We start from the raw sequence: 27,178 nt of genomic DNA, 5'->3' as shown, positions 1-27,178 counted from the left end.
TACTATTCCACCTGACAGAAGAGGAGAGGAAACATCTTTCTTCAAAGGCAAGGCAGCCACTGATTCTCCATCAGCAATGTACTTAAAATACCTCACATTTATCTTGTCTGTCAACATACTCAGCCACTGACAAGGCAACAACACTACAGCACAGCAGTTATTTCACTAAGCCTCAGGACCTTCCCATACCAACTCTGGATCTTTGCGGCTGGCCAGGATGTTCCCATTCTCTCCAGCAGTCTGTTTGTTTGGGCTTTTCACTCTAGGGGAGCTCTCCAAAGGGGGTGGTGGAGGAGGGGGTGGTGGGGCCACTTTCTCTTTGCTTGGAGAGATTGTCTCTTCAAACCATTGCCCAAGGATTGGTTCACTGTCCTCGTCTAACACAGGAGGCAGGAAAAACAAAAGCATAATGTTATGAGCAAATACCTTATGCAAACTACTCAGCTTAGAAAAGAGTTTCAGTGAGCGGGGTTAAGGCATCTGCTATCTTCATTTTCCTTCCCAAATCACAAGGCTAAGCACTTTTACACAAGTCCAGCAGGAGCTTACAAGAAGTAGTTATTTCCACTCTCCTCTTAAGCAAATACTGCCAAATCCCAGGCACTCAGCCTTCAGTTTACACCAAAAAGCACAGTCAGCATTGCTTCTGCCAAACAGCTCTTACAAACTGGTTCACATTCTCAGCACTACATGTCATTCCATGTTGCAGAACACGGGCAACAGCCCAGTAACCAGGTTCCCACTAAATCTGAAAGACACTGTAAAATCCTGCCTTAAGTTGCTTGCTGCTATTACCTTGGCTGCTGTCCTCCTCAGTGCTGCTAAAATCATCCTCGTAGTAAGTATTAGAATCAGTGGAGGCACTTGCATCACTGCTCATGGAGCCCTTCCTCTGACGCTGCAAGACACAAGCCTTGGGAGAACAGCAGAACAAGTTTAATTTTAGGCTGATGAATAATAACAATTTGAAAACAAGAGGAAGTTCCTACCACATCTTCATTTTCTTCTAGCAAATTTATCTCAACTAAGTTATGAACAGGTTTTCAAGGCTTCTTCCCTTGCAGTGGTATTAAAAATTCCACAGGATGGTGGAAAACAATCTATGCCAAGCTTGTAAGCAACACTTCAAGTAACAGCTCTAACATAAAGCATCTGTTTTGAATGTAGCCTTTTCACATCCTCCCTAAACTTACAAATACCACTGAGTTTACAGAAAAGAATTTATTAGAACAAGTTTGCCAACTTTACATCTCTGAAAACAGAGAGAGGCTCCAGTTGACAGCTTCTGAAAGAATTCTAAATTCTTCTTAGCACAGTCACAGCTTGTAAAGTGAGAATTTTCCATGGGGATGGCACTTAGTAGGAGTGCCCCAGCCACAGAAGTTCTCCATCTGATTCCTACCTTTCTGTAGGAAGTAGATAGCAAAGTCAGCAGCAAGTTAGTGAGTGGTACAGAATCTATGAGCCGCTGAATCCTCTGGATAGACGTGCTTTGAGCCATGATATCCAGCACTGCTGGTGGACCGTCGCTCTCCCAGCCCTGCAGGATGGCAGTGAAAGGAGAATTTAAAGAGTGTTTCAGTGGAGAAGGCAAAATGTTCCACAAGAATTTATAAGTCACCTACATACCTTGTGCAATGCCTCCACTTGCAGATCTTGAAAGAGTGATGACAGCAATTTGATAGCATGATTTGCCAGCACCACAGACAGAACACCAAACCCTTGATGCCTACAGAAACATAAAGGAAACAAACCTTATTGTGGCCTTGCAATACCTTAAGGGCCTACAAGAAATCCTTTTTACAAGGACACGTAGTGACAGGACAAGGGGGAATGGTTTCAAACGAAAGAGGACAGATTTAGATTAGGTATTATTCTTCTCTATGAGGGTGGTAACATATTGGAAAAGATTGCCCAGAGAAGCTGTGGCTGCCCCATCCCTGGCAGTGTTCAAGGCCAGGTTGGACACAAGGGCTTGGAGCAACCTGCTCTAGTGGAAGGTGTCCCTGCCCGTGGCAGGGGGTTGGAGCTGGAGGAGCTTTAAGGTCCCATCAACCCAAACCAGGCTGGGATTCTATGATTCTAATTTCAAGGGGAGGGAGAGGAATTCATTGAGTGTAGTGACTGCTTTGCTAAACTGAAGAAGACAGTGACTTTTTCCCAAGAATCAAGACTTGAATTACAACTGGAGATAAAATTTTAGAGACCAACAAGACTCCATAGTAGCTGCTTGCTGGGCATGGTTAGACACATGGACAGCAATGACTTCAGAGAGGTATTTACATACCCTTTCCCAGGTCCTAGTTTGGGAGACCCAACGCCCTCCTTAGTGCGAGCAATAATGTCTCTGACACGAAGAGCAGCCAATGGATCTTTCTCCTTTCCCTTATCAGCCAAGGCCGTGGGGCTGAGGTTCAAGATGAGGAAGAGGCTGTTTAGCAAACACCAAGCCCCAAGCAGCTGGAAGTTCTGATAATGCTATTGTGCCAAAAATGAAGAGGGAAGGGGGGGAAAAAGGCATCAAAAAGACAAAATAGTGTCAATCCAAATGCCAAAATACACCAGCACAAAACCAGTGAAAGAGCTTCCCAAGATACAAATCTTACCTCACCCCCTGCACGGCGTGAGTTGCTGATGGCTTGTCCAATCATTTCATAGATTTCAAGCTGAAAATAAATCCAAAGCCATGGTGATATTTAAGTTAAGCTCCAAATACAATTGTATTTTGCCCTCTACAATTAGCCACCACCTCATTACTTCCTTAGGCAAGTCTAAAGCCTAGAAATAACAGCTATGTATTGCTATCCAAAGGAATACAAACTCTATGCACTTCACTGGCTAAGAATGAAACAACAATCATGCTCTTTCATCTACTTACACATTTTTGTACAATAGTAGCAGCATCATTTTCATAATCTTCTTCTTTGGAACTTGTTGACCCAGTTCGTACCTGTTGAGTGCTACCCACGTGCAGGATGGCCATGCAAGTGGCCACACTCACACCTGATTCAAAACAAGAGGTCACATTCTTACTAAGAGCCAATCTCAGGACTCAATGTTCCTGCTTTGCATATTAAACCAAGCAGTAGCAAACATGCCCATAAATCTAATGGAGCAGGGAATACTCCATATTACAGCTGACAGCTTAAAGATCTTTCTGAACTACCCTCAAAGGAGTAAAGTTTTGCCCTAGAGAAACACGTGAGAACAATTAAAGGAGGAAATGTTTTACCATGGAATTCAATGCCATTTTTAAGGCAATCTTTGTACTCTACTCCCATATCTCTTTAAAATCTTACCCATACCAATTAAACGCTCAGGATGCTGGTGTATGAAACCACTCCTGGGAAACAAGGTTGATTTGGGGGTATAACTAAGTAAGTTGAAGCCATAAGCATTGTAAAAATACATCATGCTCTGAACATTAAAAGAGCAGAAATCAGCGGCTATGAAGAGGATGCTGAGTCGGTCTTTGTCACAGACACTGACAAGAACATTTGCACAATATACCAGGATTTCAGTGCCACTCTAACAATTCTCATCTGAACCCAGTCACCATGCTGCACAGTATGCTGCAGAGCTTTCAAATTCAGGAGAAATAAAGGTTACTTGTGGGATGAGCTTTAAATATGCAGGTAACAAGGCAGAACAAAGGCAAGAGAGACTTAAAATTCCAGAGCAAATACAAGAAATCCACTCACCTGCATAGAGACAGCTGAGAGCAAGAACAGTCACATCTTGGAGCCGTGTGGGTGTCAGGGGCTCCAGTACAGGCAGAGACAGAGTATCCAGTGCCATGGTCACATCTATTACCAGCGAATGAAATCTATAGTAACGACACATGCTAAGGTTCAGCAATGCAATGTACACACAGAATCACAGAGTCAACCAGGTTGGAAAAGACCTTTAAGCTCATCCAGTCCAACCTTCACCCCTGCACTGCCAAGGCCACCACTAACCCACGGCACTGAGGCCTTGGCTACACGGGGTGTGAACACTTGCAGGGACGGTGACTCCAGCCCTGCCCTGGGCAGCCTGTTCCAATGCCTGAGCACCCTCTGGGGAAGGAATTGTTCCTCAGCTCCATCTAAACCTGCCCTGGTGCAGCTTGAGGCCGTTTCCTCTTGTCCCATCCCTTGTTCCTTGGGAGCAGAGACCAGCCCCCTCCTGGCTCCAGCCTCCTGTCAGGCAGTTGTAGAGAGCGATAAGGTCTCCCCTGAGCCTTCTCTTCTCCAGACTAAACCCCCCAGGTCCCTCAGCCGTTCCTCATCACACTTGTGCTCCAGGCCCTGCACCAGCTCCGTTCCCTTCTCTGGCCCCGCTCCAGCACCTCAATGTCTCTCTTGCAGTGAGGAGCCCAGAACTGAACACAGGATTGGAGGTGCAGCCTCACCGGTGTCCAGTGCAGGGGGACAATCACTGCCCTGGCCCTGCTGGAGATCTGACACCTCACAGGAGCAGCACTTTCCCTGATGCTGCATAGCTAGCACAGTTATTTTCTCTCACACAGTGTACCCAGCATCCACCAGAGGAGAGCAAGGACAGACACTCACCCATTGCGAACAGCAGTGGCATCTGCCACAGTGGCTGGCATAATAAAGAATGAGTTGGCTAACACCGCATCCTGAAATCGATTGATGTAGCGCAAGAAGTAGGGGAGGTTCAGGCACACTCGCAGCAGCTTTTCAGAACCACCTACCAAAAAAACCCCCAGAAGTGTTATTTATAACTTCAGCTTCTAAGAACAGATCTAATGGTCATCAGTAATTGACTTACTTATTCTTTGTGGTGAGAAAATATCGTCACAGATGAGGTAACAGGATAAATACTAGTTTACAACACATAAACCAGATGAAGTTTTCAGCCACACTCGAAACGGGTGTCACAAAACTCTGTGTGCATGTTATGCGACACACCAGGTCTAATTCACACCTCCTCAATAATCCATCCCATAAGCTATTTTATATGGTCCACCTTATTTACCCCCAAAACACAGTGACTGCATACAAACATACTGAGCTCATCTCCTCTGCAATGAAAACTACATCACAGCCACAACCTCCCCCAGTAACATCAGCATGCAAACGAGTAAAACCTTCAGATCCTTCCCATTCAGAGCAGCACGATGTAACACTGGAGAGACATTTCCTCTTTTACCCCTTCCCAGATCCTAAAAAGCTGGCTCTCACCAAGCTCTTGCAGGCTGGCCACGTTCTGAGCAATGAATATGCTTTTCGTCTTTGCTGCAGAGGTTTGATCTGTGGAAGCTTGATCCTCACTCTCTCCTTCCACCTAAAATCATTATGGGAGCATTAAAAATACACGGTATTGCAGCAAGTACCTACACAGGAGCAAGGTGCAGCAGCAGCAGAACTCAAAAGAGCTATGAACATCACTGAACATTCGGGTCAATGAAGCAACAAAACTATTATTGTGTTGTTTGCCACTTGTCAACATGCAAGTAAGATTTAAATACTTAAGAAAGGTTTTCTCTACACATGTGTATTAAAAAACAACCACTGACTGCGCTCTGTCCTTCCCTGCACCAACATTACTAATGCTAAAATTCAACCCTGTTCTAGGGCTGGCTGTTTACCTGTGTCTCTGGTGTGAGAGATGGTGATGACGAGACTCTAGGGTTGAAGACTGATGTCAACTGATTGAGGAAGTTCATCTGCACTTCTTTCTGTCTCAGTTCTGGGCTCACTGGGGAGGCCAGCTCCTTCTGGTCCTCTACTGCAGAGCAATCAGCAAAGCACCATTTCATACACCAAACCCACAGTATTTTCTATGCCTAAGTCAAGTGCTTCAGTGATATAAACATAGATGGAAGCCCCTACCATCAGAGAGGGTTTTAACGGTCTGAGGCAGCTTGGCTGACTTCATCATTGCTGTGAAGGTAATGATTTCAGTCCGATCCAGGCGGCTGCAGCCCGTGCACAGCCCCTTTATCAGCAGAATGAGGTGTTTCTACAAAGAAAAAGACATCAAGTACAACTTAAACTCTCTTGATTCCAACTATTCCTCAACAGCATTTATTCTAAGCAGCTGCATTAAGAGTACTGCACCTTCAGCTAGTGAGGCTACTGCAACATTCCAAACCCACTCTGATCTCACACCAAAGACATGGTATTAGTGGTATTACCACTGATTGCAGGTAATTCAGGTCACTAACATTGTCCCATGTGCATGTTATGGAAAAGCATCTGGAAAAGCACTCTTTCCTATGACACGCTAATGCTTAAAGGAAGTGACATTATGTCCCTATCAGAAGTGACATTATGTGAACACTTCTCACATGCCTTTCCTCTTTGAAATAGCTTTCAGCTTTCCCAGAACGACTGAAACACAACTGGGGAAAGAACCCACCTTTAAGAATTCCACTGATTTGATCAAGGCTGTTACACAAAACCAAATCAGACCACAGGAAATCGCAGAAGAATTAACCAAGGCTTCAGGTCACCTTTATTTCAGCTTGCTCACACCTGAAATTCTGAGTAAAGGGTGCAGAAGGAAGCCTCAGCACTTTACTGAAGCAGTACACCTTCATTAACTTTGTTTTATGCAACATTATACTTTCGAATTAGAGGCCAAACCCCATTTTCACACTCATGCAGCCAAAACCAGCTCTCACCTGTGAAACAGCACATGCTTCATCTGGGTTCTCAAGTCGCAGCAGTGAGAATTCAATGAGGACTTTACAAGCAGCTGCCACCGACTGCAATTGGTTTCTTGGTACTGAAAAAAGGAGATACTTGTACTCAGAACAAGTTTTAAACTCATTCAGAGTAATCTGTTCTTAGTGCTGTCACTAAAAGAGAGGGATGTGCAACATGGATGCACTCACAAGCTACTGTGCCTAACACACAGATGCAATATAAATACAGTCTCATTAAAACGTAACCCAAGCAATGGCAGTAAAGCAGAGAGAACCCAGGCAAGGTAATTCAGATGAAATGGCTTCCTCAGCAACATTACTTAATACTGGCAGAAGCACTGAAGAACGTGAAACAAGTTGACTTAAACCACTTCTTTTGCTGAAATTGCCAAATTCTGACAGCCAAAATAATAGGAAGTATTTTGAGTCACAAAGTTTTGATCATTAATTCCAACAAACTAAAACAACTGATAAAGAATAATCTAAAAAGCCTGAAAATTGATTTAAAAACTTCATTTGACTCAAAGTTGTTTTCCCTAAATGAAGTCAGGCCAATGAATAAGCAACAAAAAGTCAGCACTGTCCAGTATTTGGTGGCCAAATCCTCCTATTGACAAGTTTCCCTTCCCATCTGAGTTGACATTGTGCCAGTACAGAAGCTAGCAGTGCTGGTCTCATCCTCTCTGTCTTTAAAGTTTGACTCAAAAAGAGGCCTGGAGACAAAGGACAACAGTTCCAGTTCACTTTTTCTACACCCCAGTCATAGCACAAGAGCAAGAGAAGCAAAGGAGGGGGAACACTTACTTAGACCGCACACGGTAGTGATGTAATGCGTAGAAAGTGCAACAAAGGAGGAGTAAAAAGGCTCATATTGTTTGTCATGGTGCAGGATTTCAGATTCACTGCAACAGGAGAAAAGGAGATGTGTCAGTTGTTCACAGCACGACAGCAGCACCACACCACGCTCAGGATACGCTGTATCTATTCACAGGTGTAAGACAAGATTGATGAAATCACACATGCTCTCCAAATCAAAGTTTTGAGAGCACAGTCCTCTCCCTTGTGTTCCATCTCTTGTGTCCTCGGGGCTGAGGCCTCCAGCAGCAAATGGATCATGGTATCAGCATCGCTATCCACATGGGAAATGTAAGGAAGTAATTCCAATACTGCAAATGTTTCTCCTTTAATGATTGACAGGGAGACTGAGATGAGCTCTGAGGCAGAAGCTCTTCCCTGTGAGGGTGCTGAGGCGCTGGCACAGGGTGCCCAGAGAAGCTGTGGCTGCCCCATCCCTGGCAGTGTTCAAGGCCAGGTTGGACACAGGGGCTTGGAGCAACCTGCTCTAGTGGAAGGTGTCCCTGCCCGTGGCAGGGGTTGGAGCTGGATGAGCTTTAAGGTCCTTTCCAACACAAACCAGGCTGTGACTCTATGATACAGCATCAACAGCTTAGCCTCTTTAGCTATGGCTCTCCCAGTTGAAGGTTCATTAATCTTCAAGTTATTCTAAACTCAGCTACCCATAAAGTTTGGCCTGTTTGTTCTGTAATGCTCTGCAGGATGTGCCAGCACCAGAGCACTGGCATTCCCTTTCTGTTAAAGCACGGAGTCAACTGGAGTTTGTGCAATTCCACAAAACAGAAAGATCAAACCAGGCAATTGCAGAATACCAACAAACACACAAGGCAGCCTCTGTGACACGCTGGGGAGCAAAGACTTGTGAAGGTAACACACAGAGGAGAAAAATGAATCCCTGGAATCAGCCTCGTGGGCAGAGACTTGGCATTTCAGAGACGGGCAGCACTCTGCCCCACACACAGACCGACACAAAGCTCAGAGTGACTTCAAATCCAACACCAACTCAAACCAAAAGTGAAGTTTGAAAAGCAAAACACACATTAACCCACTGCAACTCAGGTCTCTGGGGTTTCTCCGTGAGGCTTGCTGGCCACGGAGAACATCCATGCACAGAAATGACACATTAAAGGCTGCTGCAGTGTCACACTACAGCCCATTGGCACAGAAACCTGAGGACAACCACCCCGAGAACAGAAACCACGCTCTGCTTCCATAGCTGGTTCTGCCATTAATGCTTCCTGTGAGACAACTGTGGATGTGGATATCTGCCTACTATTTGCTTAAACTACTTTATTCCTCATTTTCATTCAATGAGCAAGTTGGAGGAACAGATTATAGGACTCATCTTCACCACCCACTTCAACTTGACCTCTCAAACAGAGCCCTCTCCACCTCTGGTGGCAGTGGTTATGCCTGGAGGGGAGGTGGGGAGCAGAAGGCATCAGCCCATCGTGATACCCAGCAAAACCCAGGGCTTGTGAAGTTTGGCAACGAGCAGCACTGCTGCAGATCCCAGCAGAACAAACCCTTGGCCCACCAGCACATGATGGGGCCAGCTTTGGTGGGGTGGGAGGGAGAAGAGGACCATTCCCAGATGCCTTCGCTTTCCTATCCCAAGTCATCGTTTCCAGTCATAATGGGAGATGTGGCTGAAACAGAAGAAACTTCAGAATTTATCATTTCTCCAGAAGAAATGGGCAAGGAGAAACACTCATCAACTTTGCAGCTTTGATTTCCTCATTAGAATCACAGAGTCAACTCTGCTGGAAAAGAGCTTCAAGATCATCAAGTCCAACCTTCACCCCTGCACTGCCAAGGCCACCACTAACCCATGGCACTGAGGCCTCGGCTACACGGGGTGTGAACACTTGCAGGGATGGTGACTCCAGCCCTGCCCTGGGCAGCCTGTTCCAATGCCTGAGCACCCTCTGGGGAAGGAATTGTTCCTCATCTCCATCTAAACCTCCCTGGTGCAGCTTGAGGCCGTTTCCTCTTGTCCCATCCCTTGTTCCTTGGGAGCAGAGACCAGCCCCCTCCTGGCTCCAGCCTCCTGTCAGGCAGTTGCAGAGAGCGATAAGGTCCCCCCTGAGCCTTCTCTTCTCCAGACTAAACCCCCCCAGGTCCCTCAGCCGTTCCTCATCACACTTGTGCTCCAGGCCCTGCACCAGCTCCAGTGCCCTTCTCTGGCCCCTAGTAAGCCTACCTAAAAAGCTGAACTAGAAAAGCAGCCGTTAGGAGAGGCTTTACAGGAAGATATTCAGCGGCACAACATGACCGAGTTCCAGTATCTTGCTCACCAGGCTTCACCTCTCCACTCCTGCCCAAAGCACATGGATGGGCAATGAGCCCAGAGACTCAATGTGCAAAAAAGTCTGTGCTCTTATACTCAGACACTGATTTTGCGCACCTACCTCTTTATGCCAACTATCAATCAGCAGCACTTGGTGTATGCAACATATATTAAAAGAACAAATTGGGAATAACACAGTACAGGAGCAATTGGCAGCTCCTCAACAACTGCTCTACTGTACAGGTCAAGCAGCTCAAGGCACAACACCCACAAGGTGTAAGAAACCAGAACAAGATTGGGAATTCCATCTGGATTGGGCAAGAAGAGGCTTGGATCTGTTATGGTGGTGAAAAGTGGAAGGCATCTGTCAACTAACCATCAAGTCCTTGCAAATAAACATAAGTAAGAGATAACAGCTTAATCTGTGATGTGCTAGAGTGTTATAATGCATCCACAGTGAGATTTAACAACAACTTTAGGCTACTGTATTGCTATTTACTGCTTAACTAACTTCTGCTTCCCAGGGAAGCTCATTACTCACGCTAAGCGAGAAGCCTCTGTGTCAATATCAAACATAACCTGTCAGCAACAACCACCTCCTGCCTCAGTTCTGCTTCCAAATCCCAAACAGGCCCAAAATAGAGCCTTTATGTAAGGCAGCAGGCACAAGAGCAACCTCTTCCTCCCGAAGACACAGCACCAGGTGCAGGAGTTCTCCCTTGTGGAAAACCCTTCCCTGCAAACCAGCCTCAGTGCACCCTCACAGGCTTTGTAAACCACGTTCCGCTTCAGCTGCGTCTTTCTAAGCCACCAGTTCCATCACTTGTGTCAAACCAGAGGCCAAAGTCTACTAATTCTTGAACATACCTGCTAACAGGGGAACTCCAGGAACTCAGTGATGCTTAAACTTCAAAGTGAGCTATAAAAGTTGTTAAAACAAATGAGTTTATTAGTTTATTTTGGAAAGAATGGAGTTAGTGCTTTTAAGGCGGGTGCCAGGAGGATGGTGCCAGACTCGTTCCAGTGCTGCCCAGTGACAGGACAAGGAGCAGTGGCCATAAACTAAACCACAACAAGTTTCACCTCAACAGGACGAGGAACTTCCTTACTCTGAGGGTGTCAGAGCCCTGGCACAGGCTGCCCAGGGGGGTTGTGGAGTCTCCCTCTCTGGAGACATCCCAAACCCACCTGGACACGTTCCTGTGTGCCCTGCTCTGGGTGGCCCTGCCTTGGCAGGGGTTGCACTGGATGATCTCCAGAGGTCCCTCCAACACTAGTGATTCTGGGATTTTGCTGTCATCACACCATGCTTGTTTAAGAGGAAATCCAGCCACTCTGCAGATGGTGTCAACCAACAGTCTCACTACAAGAGCCAACAATCATCTTCCAAAAATAACTTCAACAGATAAAATACTTTAGATTAGAAATGTAAAGATAGATTATTTGTTCGGCGCGGGGGAGCACGGCTCCAAACACAACAAGCTGGAGTTTCTTCCCCCCTCTGGGATTTGCCACACGTTATATCAAGGCATGAAATGAGAGCCTGTCCCCAAGCCTTGTGCTCATGTTAACTCCTGCTGGTAATCAAGCACAGTGAGCATCAGGCACACGACTCAAACCTCTGTCTCAAGCGGAAAGTGAAACCTTCACTGTCACTAGCAGAGGAAACAAACCTCTCCCAACAGCCTGGTGTGTCCACTTTAGTGTTCCTGCAACTGCAGACACTCCAATGATGACCTCTGGGCACACTGGCAGTGGAGCTCCACAAGGAAAAGCGAAGCTGAAATGGTCCCTAAATCATAGAATCAACTGGGTTGGAAGAGAGCGATCGGGTTCCCCCCGAGCCTTCTCTTCTCCAGACTAAACCCCCTTGGAAAAAAACAGATTAAAAGAAAGCTCAGCCTCAGCACTGCCCAAATCACATCAATACTGAGCAGATCCCAGTCTCTAGGTGAACCACTAGTATATGATCCGCACAGAACACTGACCTGAAGCATCCACTGGTTGCACATCAGCCATTCCATACTGAGCACACCACCATAAAGCTTTACTTTATCACCTTCCTCAGTGCAGTGTTTGGGTTTTGTTTCCTAACAACTTCGTGTGCTCAGGGTTATATCTCTGTAGCTGAGCGCAACGTTGTGGCATTCACACCTCGTGTTTTAGCTCGTAAAATAAGCTGTAAGTTAAATTAAACACCTCCAAGTCCAACTTTCCTGTTAGCAAAAGGCAGGCTCGGTTTGCTTCAGCCTTATTTCTCTTTAAGAGGCGAGCAGTGTCCCCCGGGTAGGAACCCAAAAGGCAGCCGGTGCCACCCCGCGTCCCCCGGAGCCCGTCACCAGGCCAAGTGACACGACAGTTTTCACGGCGCAGCCTGACCCCCGCTTGAACAGCGGCACAAACACCAGAGCCGTCCCGAAGCCTCTCCGCGGGGTCAGCCCCGCTTTGGCTGTGGCCGCGCAGGAGCCGGGCGTGCATCCTCATCCCCGCTTATTAGGTCCCAAGGGCACCACCCCGAGAGCCTCCCAGTCCGCGGGGCCGGGCTGGGCGTGAGTAACCGCGCGGACACTGCTCGGGGCTGCCTTATTCGCCCCGGTAGCAGCCGCTGTCCAGCCCCGAGCAGGGCCGCTGCTCGCCCCGCACCGGCCTCTCAGCCCCGCTCCCCTCAGCGCTGCCCGCCGGCGGGAACCCGCCCTGAGGGAAGGCCGCTTGAGAGGGGCAGGCAGGGCCGCGGGCGGGCCCAGGTGAGCGCTCACCTCTCGATAACCGAGGCGAGCAGCTGCGGGAGCTCCTTCATCTCGAAGGCCGAGTAGGACGCGGAGAGCAGCGGCCGCACCGCCACCTCCCAGCCCGGCTCCGCCGCGGCCCCCGCGCCACCGCCCGCCGCCATCTTGCCGCTGCGCTGGGCGAGGGGGGGGGCTGGAGGGGGGAGCCGCGGCGGCGGAGGGGGCGGGACACGCCGGGCCGGAAGTGCCTCCCCTGCTCCCCCTCCCCCTTGCGCCGCTGGACGCGCGCTTCGCGTCCTCTGATTGGAAGAGGAGGCCGCGGCCCGGGCGCGTGCGCAGTACGTGAGTCAGCAAGTTGGCGGCGGAGCATGCGCGGGGGGGGGCGTCCCGGAGCCGGGAGCGCGGAGCTGCTGCAGCGGGGCCAGAGGAGGCCCCGGAGCTGCTGCGAGGGCTGGAGCAGCTCTGCTCTGGAGCCAGGCTGAGAGAGCTGGGCTGGGGCAGCCTGGAGAAGAGAAGGCTCCTCAAGGAGAGACCTTAGAGCAGCTCCAGTGCCTAAAGGGGCTCCAGGAAACCTGGAGAGGGGCTTTGGACAAGGGCCTGGAGGGACAGGAAAAGGGGAATGGCTTTAACCTGCCCGAGGGGAGATTGAGATGAGCTCTGAGGCAGAAGCTCTTCCCTGTGAGGGTGCTGAGGCGCTGGCACAGGGTGCCCAGAGAAGCTGTGGCTGCCCCATCCCTGGCAGTGTTCAAGGCCAGGTTGGACACAGGGGCTTGGAGCAACCTGCTCTAGTGGAAGGTGTCCCTGCCCATGGCAGGGGTTGGAACTGGAGGAGCTTTAAGGTCCCTTCAACACAAACCAGTCTGGGATTCTTTGACACGGCTTTATTGGGGCTCTCTGCACACGTGGCAGGTACATGACAGGACACGGCCTCTCCTGGGAGCACAACTCACTGAAAAGAATGAGTTACGGCAATGCTGTCGTGTAGATGACACCGAGTCAGGTGGGAGTGTTGATCTGCGGGAGGACAGGGAGGCTCTGCAGAGGGATCTGGACAGGCTGGAGCAAGAGGCTGTGGCCAATGGGACGAGGTTCAACAAGGCAAAGTACCAGGTCCTGCACTTGGGCCACAACAACCCCATGGAATGCTCCAGGCTTGGGGAAGAGCGGCTGGAAACTGCTCATGGGAAAAGAGCTGGGTTGATGGAGCTGAACATGAGCAGCTTGTGCCCAGGCAGCTGAGAAGCCACCAGCATCCTGGCCTGTATCAGCACCAGTGTGGCAGCAGGGCCAGGGCAGTGACTGTCCCCATGCACTGGGCACTGTGAGGCTGCACCTCGAATCCTGTGTCAGTTCTGGGCCCCTCACTACAAGAGAGACATTGAGGTGCTGGAGCGGGGCCAGAGAAGGGCACCAGAGCTGGTGCAGGGCCTGGAGCACAAGTGTGATGAGGAACGGCTGAGGGACCTGGGGGGTTTAGTCTGGAGAAGAGAAGGCTCAGGGGGGACCTTCTCGCTCTCTGCAACTGCCTGACAGGAGGATGGAGCCAGGAGGGGGCTGGTCTCTGCTCCCAAGGAACAAGGGACAGGACAAGAGGAAACGGCCTCAAGCTGCACCAGGGGAGGTTTAGATGGAGCTGAGGAACAATTCCTTCCCCAGAGGGTGCTCAGGCATTGGAACAGGCTGCCCAGGGCAGGGCTGGAGTCACCGTCCCTGCAAGTGTTCACACCCCGTGTAGCCGAGGCCTCAGTGCCACGGGTTAGTGGTGGCCTTGGCAGTGCTGGGAATGGTTGGACTTGATGAGCTTAAAAGGTCTTTTCCAACAGAGTTGATTCTGTGATTCTAAATCTACATACAAAGAGCCAAAGGCCATTACTGGGGGGAACACTGCGAGGTTCTTCACTCCCCACCCATGATGAGACCTTACCCCAGTGTTGTACACCAAATACAGCAAAATTAAACCCAACATCATAATAAATAAAGAACATGGAGAGATTTTACATTCAAATTCCTCCCACAGCCCTGTGGGAGTGACCCCATGGGGCGATTTCCCAACAGCATCCACCCCACTTCTAACCTTCTTCCCAACGTCTCCTCCACTTCTCAGGCCTTGCACACAGCAGCTCAAGTGGTACCAAGCACACGCAGCACCCAACACCCCTGTGTCCTCCTCTTGCTGAGGTAGAGGTGAGGATCAGGAGTATCCTTAGTATTATTTTCACTAACATCAGGGAGATGATGTCATGGCAGATTTTAGGGCATTACTGGACGTTGCGGAGATTTACTGTGTAATAATGTCTCTTTTTCCATTTCTCTTCCATTTTTTCTCGCTGGGAGACAGGTAGGCAGCATGTTGTGTTGTTGCACTAGCACCTTTTCCTCCCAAATATCTTCCAGCAAAAATGTGTATAGGTGTTTGCACCCATCAAACAAGCTGGAACGTTGAACTGAACCCCATCATGGCGTGGCAGATCTTCAGCCAGTCCACACCTCAGATGTCTTCTCCAGCCACAGTCCTCCCTGGGCCCGCAGCCTTAGCGCCAGGCCCTGTTCAGCAGCTTCACCTGGGCCAGTCTCTTCGTGATCATGGTAGCAAAAACCAGCCCAAAGAGGACGCTGCTTATGAGCACGTAGTCGTAGTCATCCTTCAGGACATCAAACTGCTTCGATGGGTACACTCGGGTCTGGTAGATGTCCAGGCCATATGCAACAACCTACAGGGATGAGAGCATGAGCTGGTTAAATGCAGGTTTGAGTGTAGAATCATAGAATCATAGAACGGTTTGAGTTGGAAAGGACCTTAAGACCATCCAGTTCCAACCCCCTGCCATGGGCAGGGATGCCTCACACTAGACCATGTCACCCAAGACTCCGTCCAGCCTGGCCTTGAACACTGCCAAGGATGGAGCAGTGTAAATCTGGTGTAAAACCAGATCATAGAATCACAAAATCAATCAGGTTGAAGAGAGCTTTAAGATCATAAAGTCCAGTTGTTCCCCAGCACTGCCAAGGCCACCACTAACCCATGGCACTGAGGCCTCGGCTACACGGGGTGTGAACACTTGCAGGGACGGTGACTCCAGCCCTGCCCTGGGCAGCCTGTTCCAATGCCTGAGCACCCTCTGGGGAAGGAATTGTTCCTCAGCTCCATCTAAACCTCCCCTGATGCAGCTTGAGGCCGTTTCCTCTTGTCCCATCCCTTGTTCCTTGGGAGCAGAGACCAGCCCCCTCCTGGCTCCAATCCTCCTGTCAGGCAGTTGCAGAGAGCGATAAGGTCCCCCCTGAGCCTTCTCTTCTCCAGACTAAACCCCCCAGGTCCCTCAGCCGTTCCTCATCACACTTGTGCTCCAGGCCCTGCACCAGCTCCGTTCCCTTCTCTGGCCCTGCTCCAGCAGTGAGGAGCCCAGAACTTGAGCACAGGATTTGATACACCAGAACCGATTGAGTTGGGTCTATAGTTCTGATTAAAAGAAGAAACATTGAAGCACTGAGCAGCCACTTGATCAGCAGTTACAGAGCTCCCTGCCACAGGCTGCAGCATCACCCACAACCTCCCCATCTCTACGTCCAAGGCTCCAGCCCGTGCTCACCAGACAAGTAGACTCTAGGCCAGAGGGGGCTGTATAAATCCCTCTCATCCGGGATATGGTTTGATTGTAGTTGATAAACCTCTCAGCATGGATCTGCACATCAGGGGAGTATGGAATCAGGTTCTCTTCTCTGAAAGGCATGTAGAGAGAAATCAAAACCCAACCAGCCAGCACATGGAGGACATCACCTGCATTTCAGGTCTGATCATCACAAGCTGACCTGAAACAGCAAATTTAGTGGTTTTTCTCAGTGCAGATTCGTTTCTGATGCAAGATGAAAATCAAACATGCCACTGGGTCAGAGTGCACTGCAGCAGCCTTCTCAAGGGCTAAAAGTAAGTGTAATTGTAAAAGCTTCAGGCAGTAACTCTGACTGCTACTTCTTAGAGTGGAGACAACACTCATTTTGCTAATGGTAAGATCAGTTCTATCACAAACGTTTTCCATGGTCACAGACTGGGAACAAAGTGACCTCACTTCATTTCATGCAAGAATTGCCCTTGTCCAGACAAAGTGTTCTACGTGATACAACTGTGCTACACACAAAACACATCCCTCCTCAAAGCTGTCCAGGTTATCCTGCTTTCCTTACCTGCTTTGTTCCGTAGGGATCTCTGGGCGACGAGGATCCAGCAGAGCCTTGGGAAGGGAGAGGATGGCCCCGGAGGGAAGCCCAACTGTGCATTAAAGAGACACACCTTAAAAGTGGCCGTTTCTGACAGCATTTCCTAACAGCTCACACAAATGCTGTCTTGGTGCCTATCCCTGCTCTTGCTGGGAGGCCAGAGCAGCCCACAGGCATCACTTTTGGTGGCAAACGGATTTTGCTTGGATTTCAGTGTGAAACTGCCCTGTGCAGGCAGCGTCAGCACATGCAGAACAGAGCAGGACATACTCACTGAGCAAGTGCCGGCTGGTGATGCCCCGCTCGGTGATGGTGGCCTCCATGGCACTGATGGCAGATGGGAAGATGTAAGATTGCTGGAGAACCTGAGGTAAAATCGGGCGGTCCAGGGAGCTGAAGGCTGTGGCGTTGTATTGTTCTGTCCCCTCGTACAGCTCCAGCACAGTGAACTCGTTCCGACGCGCCTTTGTGTTCCAGTACTGGTACTGAAATGAGAGAAGGGTTTTAGGAATACAAGGCAAGCAGAGTCAGTAGAGAGAGAGGGAGCAGGAAATTACAGAGTGGTTTAGGTTGGAAGAGACCTTAAAGCTCATCCAGTTCCAACCCCTGCCACGGGCAGGGACACCTTCCACTAGAGCAGGTTGCTCCAAGCCCCTGTGTCCAACCTGGCCTTGAACACTGCCAGGGATGGGGCAGCCACAGCTTCTCTGGGCACCCTGTGCCAGCGCCTCAGCACCCTCACAGGGAAGAGCTTCTGCCTCAGAGCTCATCTCAATCTCCCCTCTGGCAGCTTAAAGCCATTCCCCTTGGCCTGTCCCTACAGGCCCTTGTCCAAAGCCCCTCTCCAGGTTTCCTGTAGCCCCTTTAGGCCCTGGAGCTGCTCTAAGGTCTCCCCTTCAGGAGCCTTCTCTTCTCCAGGCTGCCCCAGCCCAGCTCTCTCAGCCTGGCTCCAGAGCAGAGCTGCTCCAGCCCTCGCAGCAGCTCCGGGGCCTCCCTTGGACTTGCTCAAGCAGCTCCACGTTCCTCTTGTGCTGGGGACACCAGAGCTGTGCATGTTACTCCAGGTGGGGTCTCACAAAAGACACATCTCAAAAAATCACCAAAAAAATCAGAGAGAATGATCAAAGAGTCTTTTCCACACAGATTCAGCAACTGCCCAACCTCCCAAACGTAAAGAACAAGCTAAGAACAACTCCTTACCACCACCCAGTTCTCCGAGTGAACCATGTGGACGGGTCCCTTTGCTTTCTTCTGCACTGAGGAGTGGATGATCCTGCCTGTGACTCCATCAATCAGATATATGCCAATGAACGTGCGCTCGTGATGTGTATCTGTGCTCTCTGTCACCACAGCAAGCAGGTTGGGATTCAAAGACTAGAGAAAAAGAGATAACCACCCTCACTTCAGTGCTACGGGCCCCCTGTTTATCTGCATTTCATCTGGAATTAAGCATATAACAAACAAAGTATGTGGACAGCGAGGCATCTATAGCAAAAGTGGCACCACAGGGCAGCTACTCTCAACATAGCACCTAGAAAGAGTGCCGAGATCTTCCCAAGGGATAATGCAGCAACAAAAAGCCAACAGAAAGTTCCAAGGGCACCTTATAGAGAACGCTGCGGTCTCCCATCACCCGGCCCTGGGAGTGCACGTGCTCATTGGACCTCTTCCCTTTCACGCTCACTATCCTCTGCACTTCGGTGGGTATGACCACCTCCCAGCTCTCCTCTGTTGTCAGGTCCTGCAGGAACAAAGCACCACGTAGGAGCTTTTATCTTGTCCTCCACAGACACCATCTCTGCCTGTAAAATGCTTTTGAAATTTAAGTTTCTTGGGCACATTTTGAGGCTGAACTGTTTCTTCTGTCTGGAGCAAAACTCCTTAAACCAAATGAAGAGATCTACATTATCCAGAGGATAATAATGGTAGGATGTTTAGGACTTGGACTGTAATGAGTTTTTCATACCTTTTTCAGCCTGAATCCAGAGAGTTTTCCCTGCTCAGCATCAACTAGATAAAAAAAGATAGAATGAGCTATTTCTCTCAGCTGCCGAAGGACGTTTTTAGTCGCTGGGAAAGCTGTAACCTGGAAAAGAAGAATTGAAACAGAGGTTAAAGCCCAACTGACATAAAAAATCACCCCAAACAACCAAAGCCCAATAAAACAGCAGCACAGAAAGATTGTTTCAAACACATTTATCAGGATGAGGTCTGTTTTACCAGAATAACCTCATCAATTTGTGGGAACTGTGACTCAATGGCATTTTAATCTTGCTACAAAGGGAGGGGAATATTAATCAAAACATGAGGAAAACTATCACCGGGCAAAGCAATTTACCTTGTACTCATCATCAATCAAGAGTAGTACTTTGGCATAATCTTGATCCATAATAGGCAGAAGCAAAGTCTGAAGAATTGGACGCTTCAAAAGAGGGGGAGCTACTTGACTTCTCTTCCCAAAGATGGGGTTGAAGACATACAGAAAGCTCATTTTGGTTTCCTATAAAACAAACAAGATGCAAAACTTTTTCTAAGGCAGAAGAAAGAGCTGATTTTCTCCCTGTTGCTTACTACTGTCGACTATTCACAACCCGGATTCAGGGTGTTCACACTCTCCTCCTGTCCCCACGTCAGTGACAACCAGACAATACCCAAAAAAAGATATTTCTTTCCACTCTTTCAAAGCACACATTTCCAAGCTAAGGAAGCTCAGTGGAAGGAGAAAGGAAAGGCACTCACCTTGTCCTTTACAAGCAAGGTGCATTGTGGAGGGTGTGGGAAATGGGCTGTTGTTCTTTGGACCATCAGCTTAAAGGAGGAGCCCGGTCGCACATTCCTGAGGTACTGCTTCCACAGGATGGTGCCAGAACTGCTTTCAATACCAAAAAGCTGAGCAGAGACACAGGAAAACCCAAGTTTAGAACAACACAACTCTGGCATTCAAGCACTGCATCTTTCTTCAGGGTATGACAAAGAAAGAAGAGACTTGGTCCCTCTCCAAAGCTACCACAAAGCATTCTGCACATCTTCTCGCCATGTTCTGCCCAACACCTGACTAAAACCAGAGCTGAGGCTCCTTGCTACAGGCTGGAAACAGATTCCTAGCCTGGCTCCCTCACCTTTCCTGAAGCTGTGACCATCACCATCATCTTCTGGAGGTTGAATTCATCTCTGGCCAAATTGTCAATGTTAATCTCATTTTTAATCTGGCTCCGGGGTTTCCTGGCATCATAGAACATCTTCCAAAGATGAGCAGTCCAGGCTTGCAGCAGGATGAGCTGGGAGGAGAGCCTCTTCAGAAACATCCCCAGCAAGCCATCTGCAAATGGGACCAACATGAGAACAACAGAACAAACCACTATGCACCACTCCATAACTGAAATGATGGTCTCAACCATAAAGAAGAAATGCTGGCATGCATGCACCTACGATAACTCTTTGCCTCCCACTCCAGAACAGCACAGTTACAGTTACCATTTCTACAGCAGACTCTGCATTTACCAACTTTTTCCCACTTGATGCTGGTATAGCTCGTTCCAGAAGACATCCCCATCAACTGAAAACAAACCTTCATGCAGAATACAGCATCTCTTCCTTTGTATCCCTTCTTTCTCACTGGTACACTCACAGTAAGTGCCCACCTAAAGCTTACCCACCTATAAGGTCTGTATCTCCCTCTGCACTCATAACCCAGAGCAAGAGAAGCCTTTGAAGTAAAGAAATACTTAATTCTGCCCAATCAGGGTTTATATTTAGCTTCTTGAAACAAACAGAACACCAGACTTCAACTATCTTTCACCACTGAGGAGAGCAAGCAGAGATCAGACTCCACAAGGAAGCAGTTGTAGGAAGTGTCAGGAACACTGCATGCAGAGGTTACCTTGAATGGCTGCATCCAGGACAGCAAGAGAAAACAAAACAAAGAGGAAAAAAAGGCTATTGCAAACAAGTGTTACAGAAAAAGTCAAAGGGAAATGTTCAGGAGAGGTGGCCAAAATCCCTCCTACTGCTGTTGGCTGGTTATTTAATACAACAATGTAACACACTCATGTCATCTGCATTTGGCATTGGACTTCAAAAGTTCAGACAGAAATGGGTTTGTTTCTGCTTGGTTTAATTTCCATCAGTAGAAACTAGAATCCTCTCAGCTCAGAGGAAAAAGAAAACCATCAATACATTTATGCAGGAAGAAAAGCAAACTCACAGAGGTAATTCTATTACATCTATGGCTTACCTGCTTTCTTCCCAAATTCTCCCTCCAGCTCAGCCTGGGCGCCTGTCAGAGGTAGATCCACCATCTCCAAGCTTACCACTTCTGCTAGGGACTCCTCTCTGCTCCACACAACTTTTCCTGGAAAGAAATAAGAGGCAAATATTGGAAAAAGATACTTAATATCTGGGAATAGACTCACTCGATACAGGAAATATCTTCCAGGGGACCCTTCAGATGCAAATCACTGCTCTTAATGAAAGGCAAAACAACATCCCTCCAGCTATCTATCTATCTACCTACCTATCCAATATCATGCAATTAGCTCTGTCATAAAAGACAAACACTTTACACAACTGGAGCCACTTTTGGGGAAAAGCCACTGGATCAGTAAAAGCCATTCTATGATTCTATGATCTGGTGTTTTAAAAATGTTACAGTCATTAAGTCTATTTAAAGTAAGAGATAGAGACTGTGAACAACCGGATTCCTTTTCAGCCCTAGAAAGTTCATGTCAGTGAGAAGAACTTTCAACCCTTCCTGCAAATTAACATTTTTGCCATGAGGATCTTTTCCAAAGAAACTTTGAGGAAGATCTGTAACAGGACTTGGACTCTCCTCCTACCACAAAGGACGTGGCAGAACTGCTTTCTCAGATGAGATGTCTTACGAGGGTGAAAGAGTCTCCAGTATCTTTCATAGAATCATAGAATCAACCACGTTGGAAAAGACCTTTAAGATCATCAAGTCCAACCTTCACCCCAGCACTGCCAAGGCCACCACTAACCCATGGCACTGAGGGAATGTGACTTAGACCAGTTAAAACCATTTTGCTGCTTTCCAAAGAAAGCAATGACAAAACATAATCATTTGGGACTTGGAATTTTCTTCCTGGCCTACAGTGACAAGGTGTGCACTGTTAAGAATGGAGCAAGCTGCTGTTTGTGCCAGTTACCCGGCTGCTGGAGGAACATTAGCATGTGGTCTTCTGTTTGCACCAAGGCCCGATAGCCCACGGAGTCATCCTTCTTCAGGAAAACTTGGATGTATAGCTGGAACAAAAAGCAAATGAAGCAGTGAGGTTAATGATCATGTCCTTGGAGAAAACAGAACTCTTGGGTAAACCAAGAGCAGACAGCACGATTGTGTGCAGCAATCCAGCATACCCTCAGAATGCTTTTCCCCTTGCCCCCCACGGGGGGAGCTCCTTGGAAGGCTCTACCAAGTCTGCCACAGCAGGGTAGGGAGGGCACTGCAAGTCTGATAAACCACAGGACTGAAATAATCTCTCCCCACTCACCTGCTGTGGCTTGGCACCACTCGGCTCCAGGTTAAAGGTAATTGTGGTATCCAGCAATCTTTGTCCAGTTTCAACCAGGTAGAGATTAATATTGTAGGTTTGATTGGAACAGGTTAAGGAGTCCTGTAACACCGGGCAGAAAACAGCTGAGTTAAACACATGTGCCACACCAAGTTCTGCAGAATGATTTCATATTCAGCAAGAACTGTGGCTTCAGGATAACTTCAGATTACAACTATGGGGCTGCCACAGTCTCCAAAAGGATGGTGTGACACCTTTTTCATTCTGTTCCTGCACACAAAGGAATAAAATGGACTGTTGAGCACTTCTGTTCTTGGGAACACTTCATACCTGCTTCTGGGAATCCTCCAGAGCACGTCCAGCATGCAGGCCATCAGAACTTCCAGGCTTCTGAAATGAGGATGGGAGGAGTTAACATGGCCACAGACCCCAGTAAGAGGACAAAACAGAACAGGTTTTTGAGTGCCTGACAAGTGACATTCAGCCTGACTCTCAAAACAGGCAGGAAACAGCCTGTTCTGTTCCATTTCTGATAAAAGTGAGACCTTGCTATGTTCAGCAACCCTCAGAACTGAAATCCTCTGCAAGTGGTTCCTTGGTTACATGCCCACCTCAGTCAAGGTTCAAACAGGCTGCACACAGGACAACATGCTTCACCAAGCCACAAATAGCCTTAATCAAGGCCTGCTTGCATTACCATTGCCTTCATATGCCTAAGCAGCTAATTAAGTCCTCCTCCATGAAGGAAAACCCTTATGGAACCCACCCCCCCCGGGCAGATCCATGCTAGAGCTGTGCTGGTTCCACAGTGCAGGCAAACTGTGCTCACCAGCTCACTCCTGCAGGTCAGGACAGCAGCCACGGTCTTCTCCCCAGTTGTTGCAAAGCTCACCAGAGCTGCCTGAAAAGAAAAAAGAGCAGGAAATTATAAAAGAAACAAGAAAAACCCCAAACCTCATCAAAACCTACCTGTGCACCAAACTAAGCCATACTCCAATCAAAACCAGATGATCTTTCACAGCCAGACTTTAAATGTCATTGTTTTACCAAATGAAATTATCTAAGACTGAACATACTCCTCAAACATGGACACAGCTGACCTGCCACAGGCTTTTGAATCATTCTGTCCAGTGTTCCTCAGCTTTTTAAAGCTCATTTGCTTTCAAAACCTCTCAGCTGGTGTAATAGAAGTACTGCTACACCACCAGCCACTCAGACACACACCTCTACCCACCTCAAAACCAGGGCACCACCCCAGTGCTGACAGCAGACTGGGAATAGTTCAGCAAGTAGTGTAAATGAAATCAAATGGTTTTCAAGTGTCGCAGCCAAGAGCACACTGAAATAAGCAGCTCAGCAGCTCCCTCAATGCTTAGTACAGAGGTTTTAAGGAACATTAAGCTATATTTGGCCCTTTCACCGGAGTACATTTATCTCGGTTACCTGCTGGAAGTCCCGGAGGTGGCTGAGCAGCCCGTGTTTGTACTGCAGCAGAGAGAAGTGGCTCGGAGCCAGCTGCAGGAAGAACTGAGTCCGTGAAGCACTGACTACACTGGGTTGAGTGGCCAATATCCTGGGCTGGAAGCCATCAGCAAACTCCAGGTCAAGTGACTGTGAAGGGGAGATGTGTTCATGAGAACGCTGTTTTCTCACTGAAACGAATAGCTTCTTTTTATCAGCAGTAATATAAGTTTTATGAAGAGATTCCCTGTGTCAGGATAAATAAAGCAGAAGCAAGGAGGCCTAGGCATCCTGTTGGAGCCAAGATCTGAAGGCACTGATCCAGAAGGAATGATTAGACAAAGAGTTTTCTCTCCCTTGCCTCAATGCACGGATCACAATCCCCTCCTTATCTCTTCAATCACTCTGTAGTTTAAAGACAGAACCCCCTCCACTGCCAGGCTCAGTCAGGCACCAAACCAGCTGAACAATGAATTACACACAACTCTCTCTAAGCACTTCCCACCTGCAGCGGGATCTGCCTCATCTCCTGCTCGGTCTCCAAGGAGCAAACGTAGAGTGAACGTGTGTCCATGTCCATGCACACCAGCACTGCCTCCCCCACCACGCTGCACGCGCCGTTCAGGCTCTTCAGCCACGGGGCTGCTACTCTGATCTGCCAAGGGAGACATAACAAAGTTGTCAACAGAACTAAATCTTCACAGAACCAACTTGGACACAAGCAAGAATTTAAGTCAGAGTTATTTCTACTCATGACCCTGGGAGAAACTGAGATTTCCAGGCTGCAAGTCTAACCCAGTTTTGCTTTCAGCAGTGAAACCCATTTACTGGCCTGCAGCAATGCCACGGTGAAAGGGAATTTCATCACACCACAACAGGTAATTAGTCTGCACACCACAGCCCATCTAATTAGAAGTACATTTGTTAACACCAAATTCAGTATTTTGGATCCACAATCAAGCACTACCTGTTTTGTAATTTCTCCATCTTCTACACTGAAGGTTAAAATGCTCAGGTGGCTCTGGGGAACAATTCCAAGCACGTGGATCACTCCAGTCCCACGGGAATACAGCAGCTGGTACTGCGTGCCCTCACTGCAAGAGACGCAGCAACCATGAAGCAGCATCTTCTCACATCACTCTTTTCAGCTGTTTTCAAAAGCAAAAGGCAAGCAGAGCATCCTTTCCTCTCCGAGGCAACAAGCTCCCTGTCAGAAGTTTACACTTCAAAGGTGTTCTGACCTTTCTGGCAAGTGTTCCACCCATTTCTGGTGCCCGTTGGAAAGGTAGTGCAGAGAGATGGCTGCTTTCTTCAGGACTGCCACGTATTTCACCACGTCCTGCAGCCCCACCAAACCAGCCACCTGGAAACTAAGCACAGGCAGGAAGTTAGAAAACTATTTTCTTCTAAGAGATAAAAAACCCCACTCTAAACACTCAACATCAGTCGTGAAGTACAATTTATATCCCACTTTATGTACCCTTGCTGATCTCAGCAGAGAGCACTTGCTGAATCCAAGCCCCCCAAACCAGACGCATGTTGAACTTGTTGTCTAACGAGTAAATTAATCCATGTAAAAACCACACATCTCTTCCTCTAAATGGTTTGCTAAGAAATAAAAGTGGATTTAACTGGAAGGTTCAGCCCTTCCTAAAGAATTCACCCCAATGTTGTTTTGGAAACATATATCCGTCTAACCAATCTTTCTCCATAATGCAAGTCCAGGAAGGTCAACAACCCTTTTATTCCTTCTAGAACAGCATTACAAACAGGAAAGCCTACCTGCCAGTGTCCAGGGATGTCTCCCAGTTCAACCCTCCAATGTTGGTCTCCCAGGAGCGCAGAATACGCCCAGCATTGGACACAGTGATAGCATCTGCCCAGGAAATGAAGAAAAGATGAACATGGAACATGTAGCCACCACAGATCAACAAGGCGATAAATTCTGGCAAGTTCAACTCCTGGTCTAACACATGGTTGAGATCCCAAGTTTGAGGGCAAGCCCCAGCCCCAGCACACCACCTGTGTGTTCTCCTCACCCTGTGCATGGATCAGCATCGCATCCACTGCTCCTTCAGAGGTTCCCTTGTCTACATGGCGCCACACTGAAAACAACAGAGCGATGTGAGAACAAGATCTGCTCCCCAAAAGCATGTTTGTGGTTATTTTTAAACGTAGGCTCTTTATGGCCATAAGCGTACACAGAGAACAGTCAGCGTGCCCTAAGCAACAGCTTTTGAACTGCCAGATGAATCTTCTCAGACTGACAAAGCAACGTTAGCAGCATCACTCTTTCAGTAGTAAAACATAGAATTCCATGAATGGTTTGGGTTGGAAAGGACTTTAAAGCTCCTCCAGTTCCAACCCCTGCCACGGGCAGGGACACCTTCCACTAGAGCAGGTTGCTCCAAGCCCCTGTGTCCAACCTGGCCTTGAACACTGCCAGGGATGGGGCAGCCACAGCTTCTCTGGGCACCCTGTGCCAGCGCCTCAGCACCCTCACAGGGAAGAGCTTCTGCCTTATCTCCAACCTGAACTTCCCCTCTTTCAGTTTGAACCCATCACTCCTTGTCCTGTCGCTACAGTCCCTGATGAAGGTCCCTCTCCAGCATCCTTGTAGCCCCCTTCAGACACTGGAAGCTGCTCTGAGGTCTCCACGCAGCTTCTCTTCTCCAGGCTGAACAGCCCCAGTGTTCTCAGCCTGTCTCCATACGGGAGGTGCTCCAGCCCCTGCTCATCCTCGTGGCCTCTGCACTTGCTCCAGCAGCTCCATGTCCTTCTTGTGTTGAGGACACCAGCGCTGCACACAGTGCTGCAAGTGGGGTCTCCCCAGAGCGCAGCAGAGGGGCAGGATCCCCTCCTTGAGCTGCTGCTCACGCTCTGGGGGTGCAGCCCAGCACACAGGGGGGGTTCTGTGCTCAAGCGGACACTGAAGCCGGGTCATGCGGAGCTTCTCCTCACCCAACACCCCCAAGCCCTATACAGCACACGGCTGCAAGCCCTACAGCACAACCCGCCTGACCCATTAGCACACCAAACCCCGCTCCACTCACGGATTTCACCACTCCTGGAGTTCAGGGCAGCCACGACGTTCTTCTCGGTGGCTACAACGAGCTTCTTCGAACCCTGCGAGGCCTCCAGAGACGCGAACTTGAGCTTCCCAACGTACTGCTGCCTCCTAGAGAGGCACGGGAGCGGCTGAGCCGGGACCGCGGGGCGCCTCGCCGAGGGGGAGGCCCACGGGAGGCTGCCGCAGCGGGGGGCAGCACGGCGGGCCCCAGGCTCGCAGGAGGAGGCACCCCCGGCTCCCGCCAGCACTCACCAGTCGAACTTGCCCACTTGGTCCTCATAGACGGCGGCCGCCAGCGGCAGCAGCAGCGCCCACAGCCCCGCCGCCATGGCAGCGCTCCCGGCGCCGACGGGTCCTTAACGCCGCGGGGCTGCC

General features: G+C 48.9%; 2 protein-coding genes across 10 annotated transcripts in view; both read right to left on the bottom strand.

The window, feature by feature from the left end:
• Window positions 1-12,710, bottom strand: part of UBR4 (ubiquitin protein ligase E3 component n-recognin 4) — an 80,950-nt gene extending 68,240 nt beyond the window's left edge. For 6 of the 8 annotated variants that reach the window (XM_030507613.1, XM_030507615.1, XM_030507616.1 and 3 more), the window contains exons 1-15: window positions 12,560-12,710; window positions 7,463-7,560; window positions 6,635-6,738; window positions 5,841-5,970; window positions 5,597-5,736; window positions 5,190-5,292; window positions 4,554-4,695; window positions 3,702-3,826; window positions 2,879-3,003; window positions 2,607-2,666; window positions 2,288-2,478; window positions 1,630-1,729; window positions 1,403-1,540; window positions 796-913; window positions 190-377 (exon numbers count right to left, since the gene is read on the bottom strand). In XM_030507613.1, coding sequence (XP_030363473.1) covers window positions 190-377; window positions 796-913; window positions 1,403-1,540; window positions 1,630-1,729; window positions 2,288-2,478; window positions 2,607-2,666; window positions 2,879-3,003; window positions 3,702-3,826; window positions 4,554-4,695; window positions 5,190-5,292; window positions 5,597-5,736; window positions 5,841-5,970; window positions 6,635-6,738; window positions 7,463-7,560; window positions 12,560-12,693 — 1,896 coding nt within the window. In that variant the 5' untranslated portion in view covers window positions 12,694-12,710. Of the gene's footprint in view, window positions 1-189; window positions 378-795; window positions 914-1,402; window positions 1,541-1,629; window positions 1,730-2,287; window positions 2,479-2,606; window positions 2,667-2,878; window positions 3,004-3,701; window positions 3,827-4,553; window positions 4,696-5,189; window positions 5,293-5,596; window positions 5,737-5,840; window positions 5,971-6,634; window positions 6,739-7,462; window positions 7,561-8,558; window positions 8,681-12,559 lie in introns of those variants that run through there. The other 2 variants (XM_030507619.1, XM_030507618.1) reach the window with 2 other exon arrangements.
• A 685-nt stretch (window positions 12,711-13,395) lies between these two features.
• Window positions 13,396-27,171, bottom strand: EMC1 (ER membrane protein complex subunit 1). Of its 2 annotated transcripts, XM_030507622.1 has the most exons (24): window positions 27,056-27,171; window positions 26,787-26,911; window positions 25,773-25,838; window positions 25,516-25,609; window positions 24,975-25,103; window positions 24,701-24,827; window positions 24,239-24,388; window positions 23,716-23,883; window positions 23,102-23,173; window positions 22,603-22,662; window positions 22,252-22,374; window positions 21,907-22,003; window positions 20,976-21,092; window positions 20,622-20,630; window positions 19,861-20,060; window positions 19,481-19,630; window positions 19,080-19,241; window positions 18,708-18,827; window positions 18,345-18,482; window positions 17,942-18,115; window positions 17,016-17,226; window positions 16,709-16,793; window positions 16,117-16,246; window positions 13,396-15,240 (listed from the first exon to the last, which is right to left on the bottom strand). In XM_030507622.1, exons 1-24 carry the CDS (start codon window positions 27,130-27,132, stop codon window positions 15,061-15,063), a joined length of 2,964 nt encoding a protein of 987 aa, XP_030363482.1. In that variant the 5' UTR covers window positions 27,133-27,171; the 3' UTR covers window positions 13,396-15,060. The 2 variants fall into 2 exon arrangements, with proteins under 2 accessions (XP_030363482.1, XP_030363483.1); XM_030507623.1 differs by lacking the exon at window positions 20,622-20,630.
• Between the last annotated feature and the right edge of the window lie 7 nt (window positions 27,172-27,178).

The sequence above is a fragment of the Strigops habroptila genome, chromosome 16, assembly GCF_004027225.2.
Source record: "Strigops habroptila isolate Jane chromosome 16, bStrHab1.2.pri, whole genome shotgun sequence".
Classification (NCBI taxonomy): domain Eukaryota; kingdom Metazoa; phylum Chordata; class Aves; order Psittaciformes; family Psittacidae; genus Strigops; species Strigops habroptila.
This window is presented reverse-complemented; position numbering and strand designations above follow the sequence as displayed.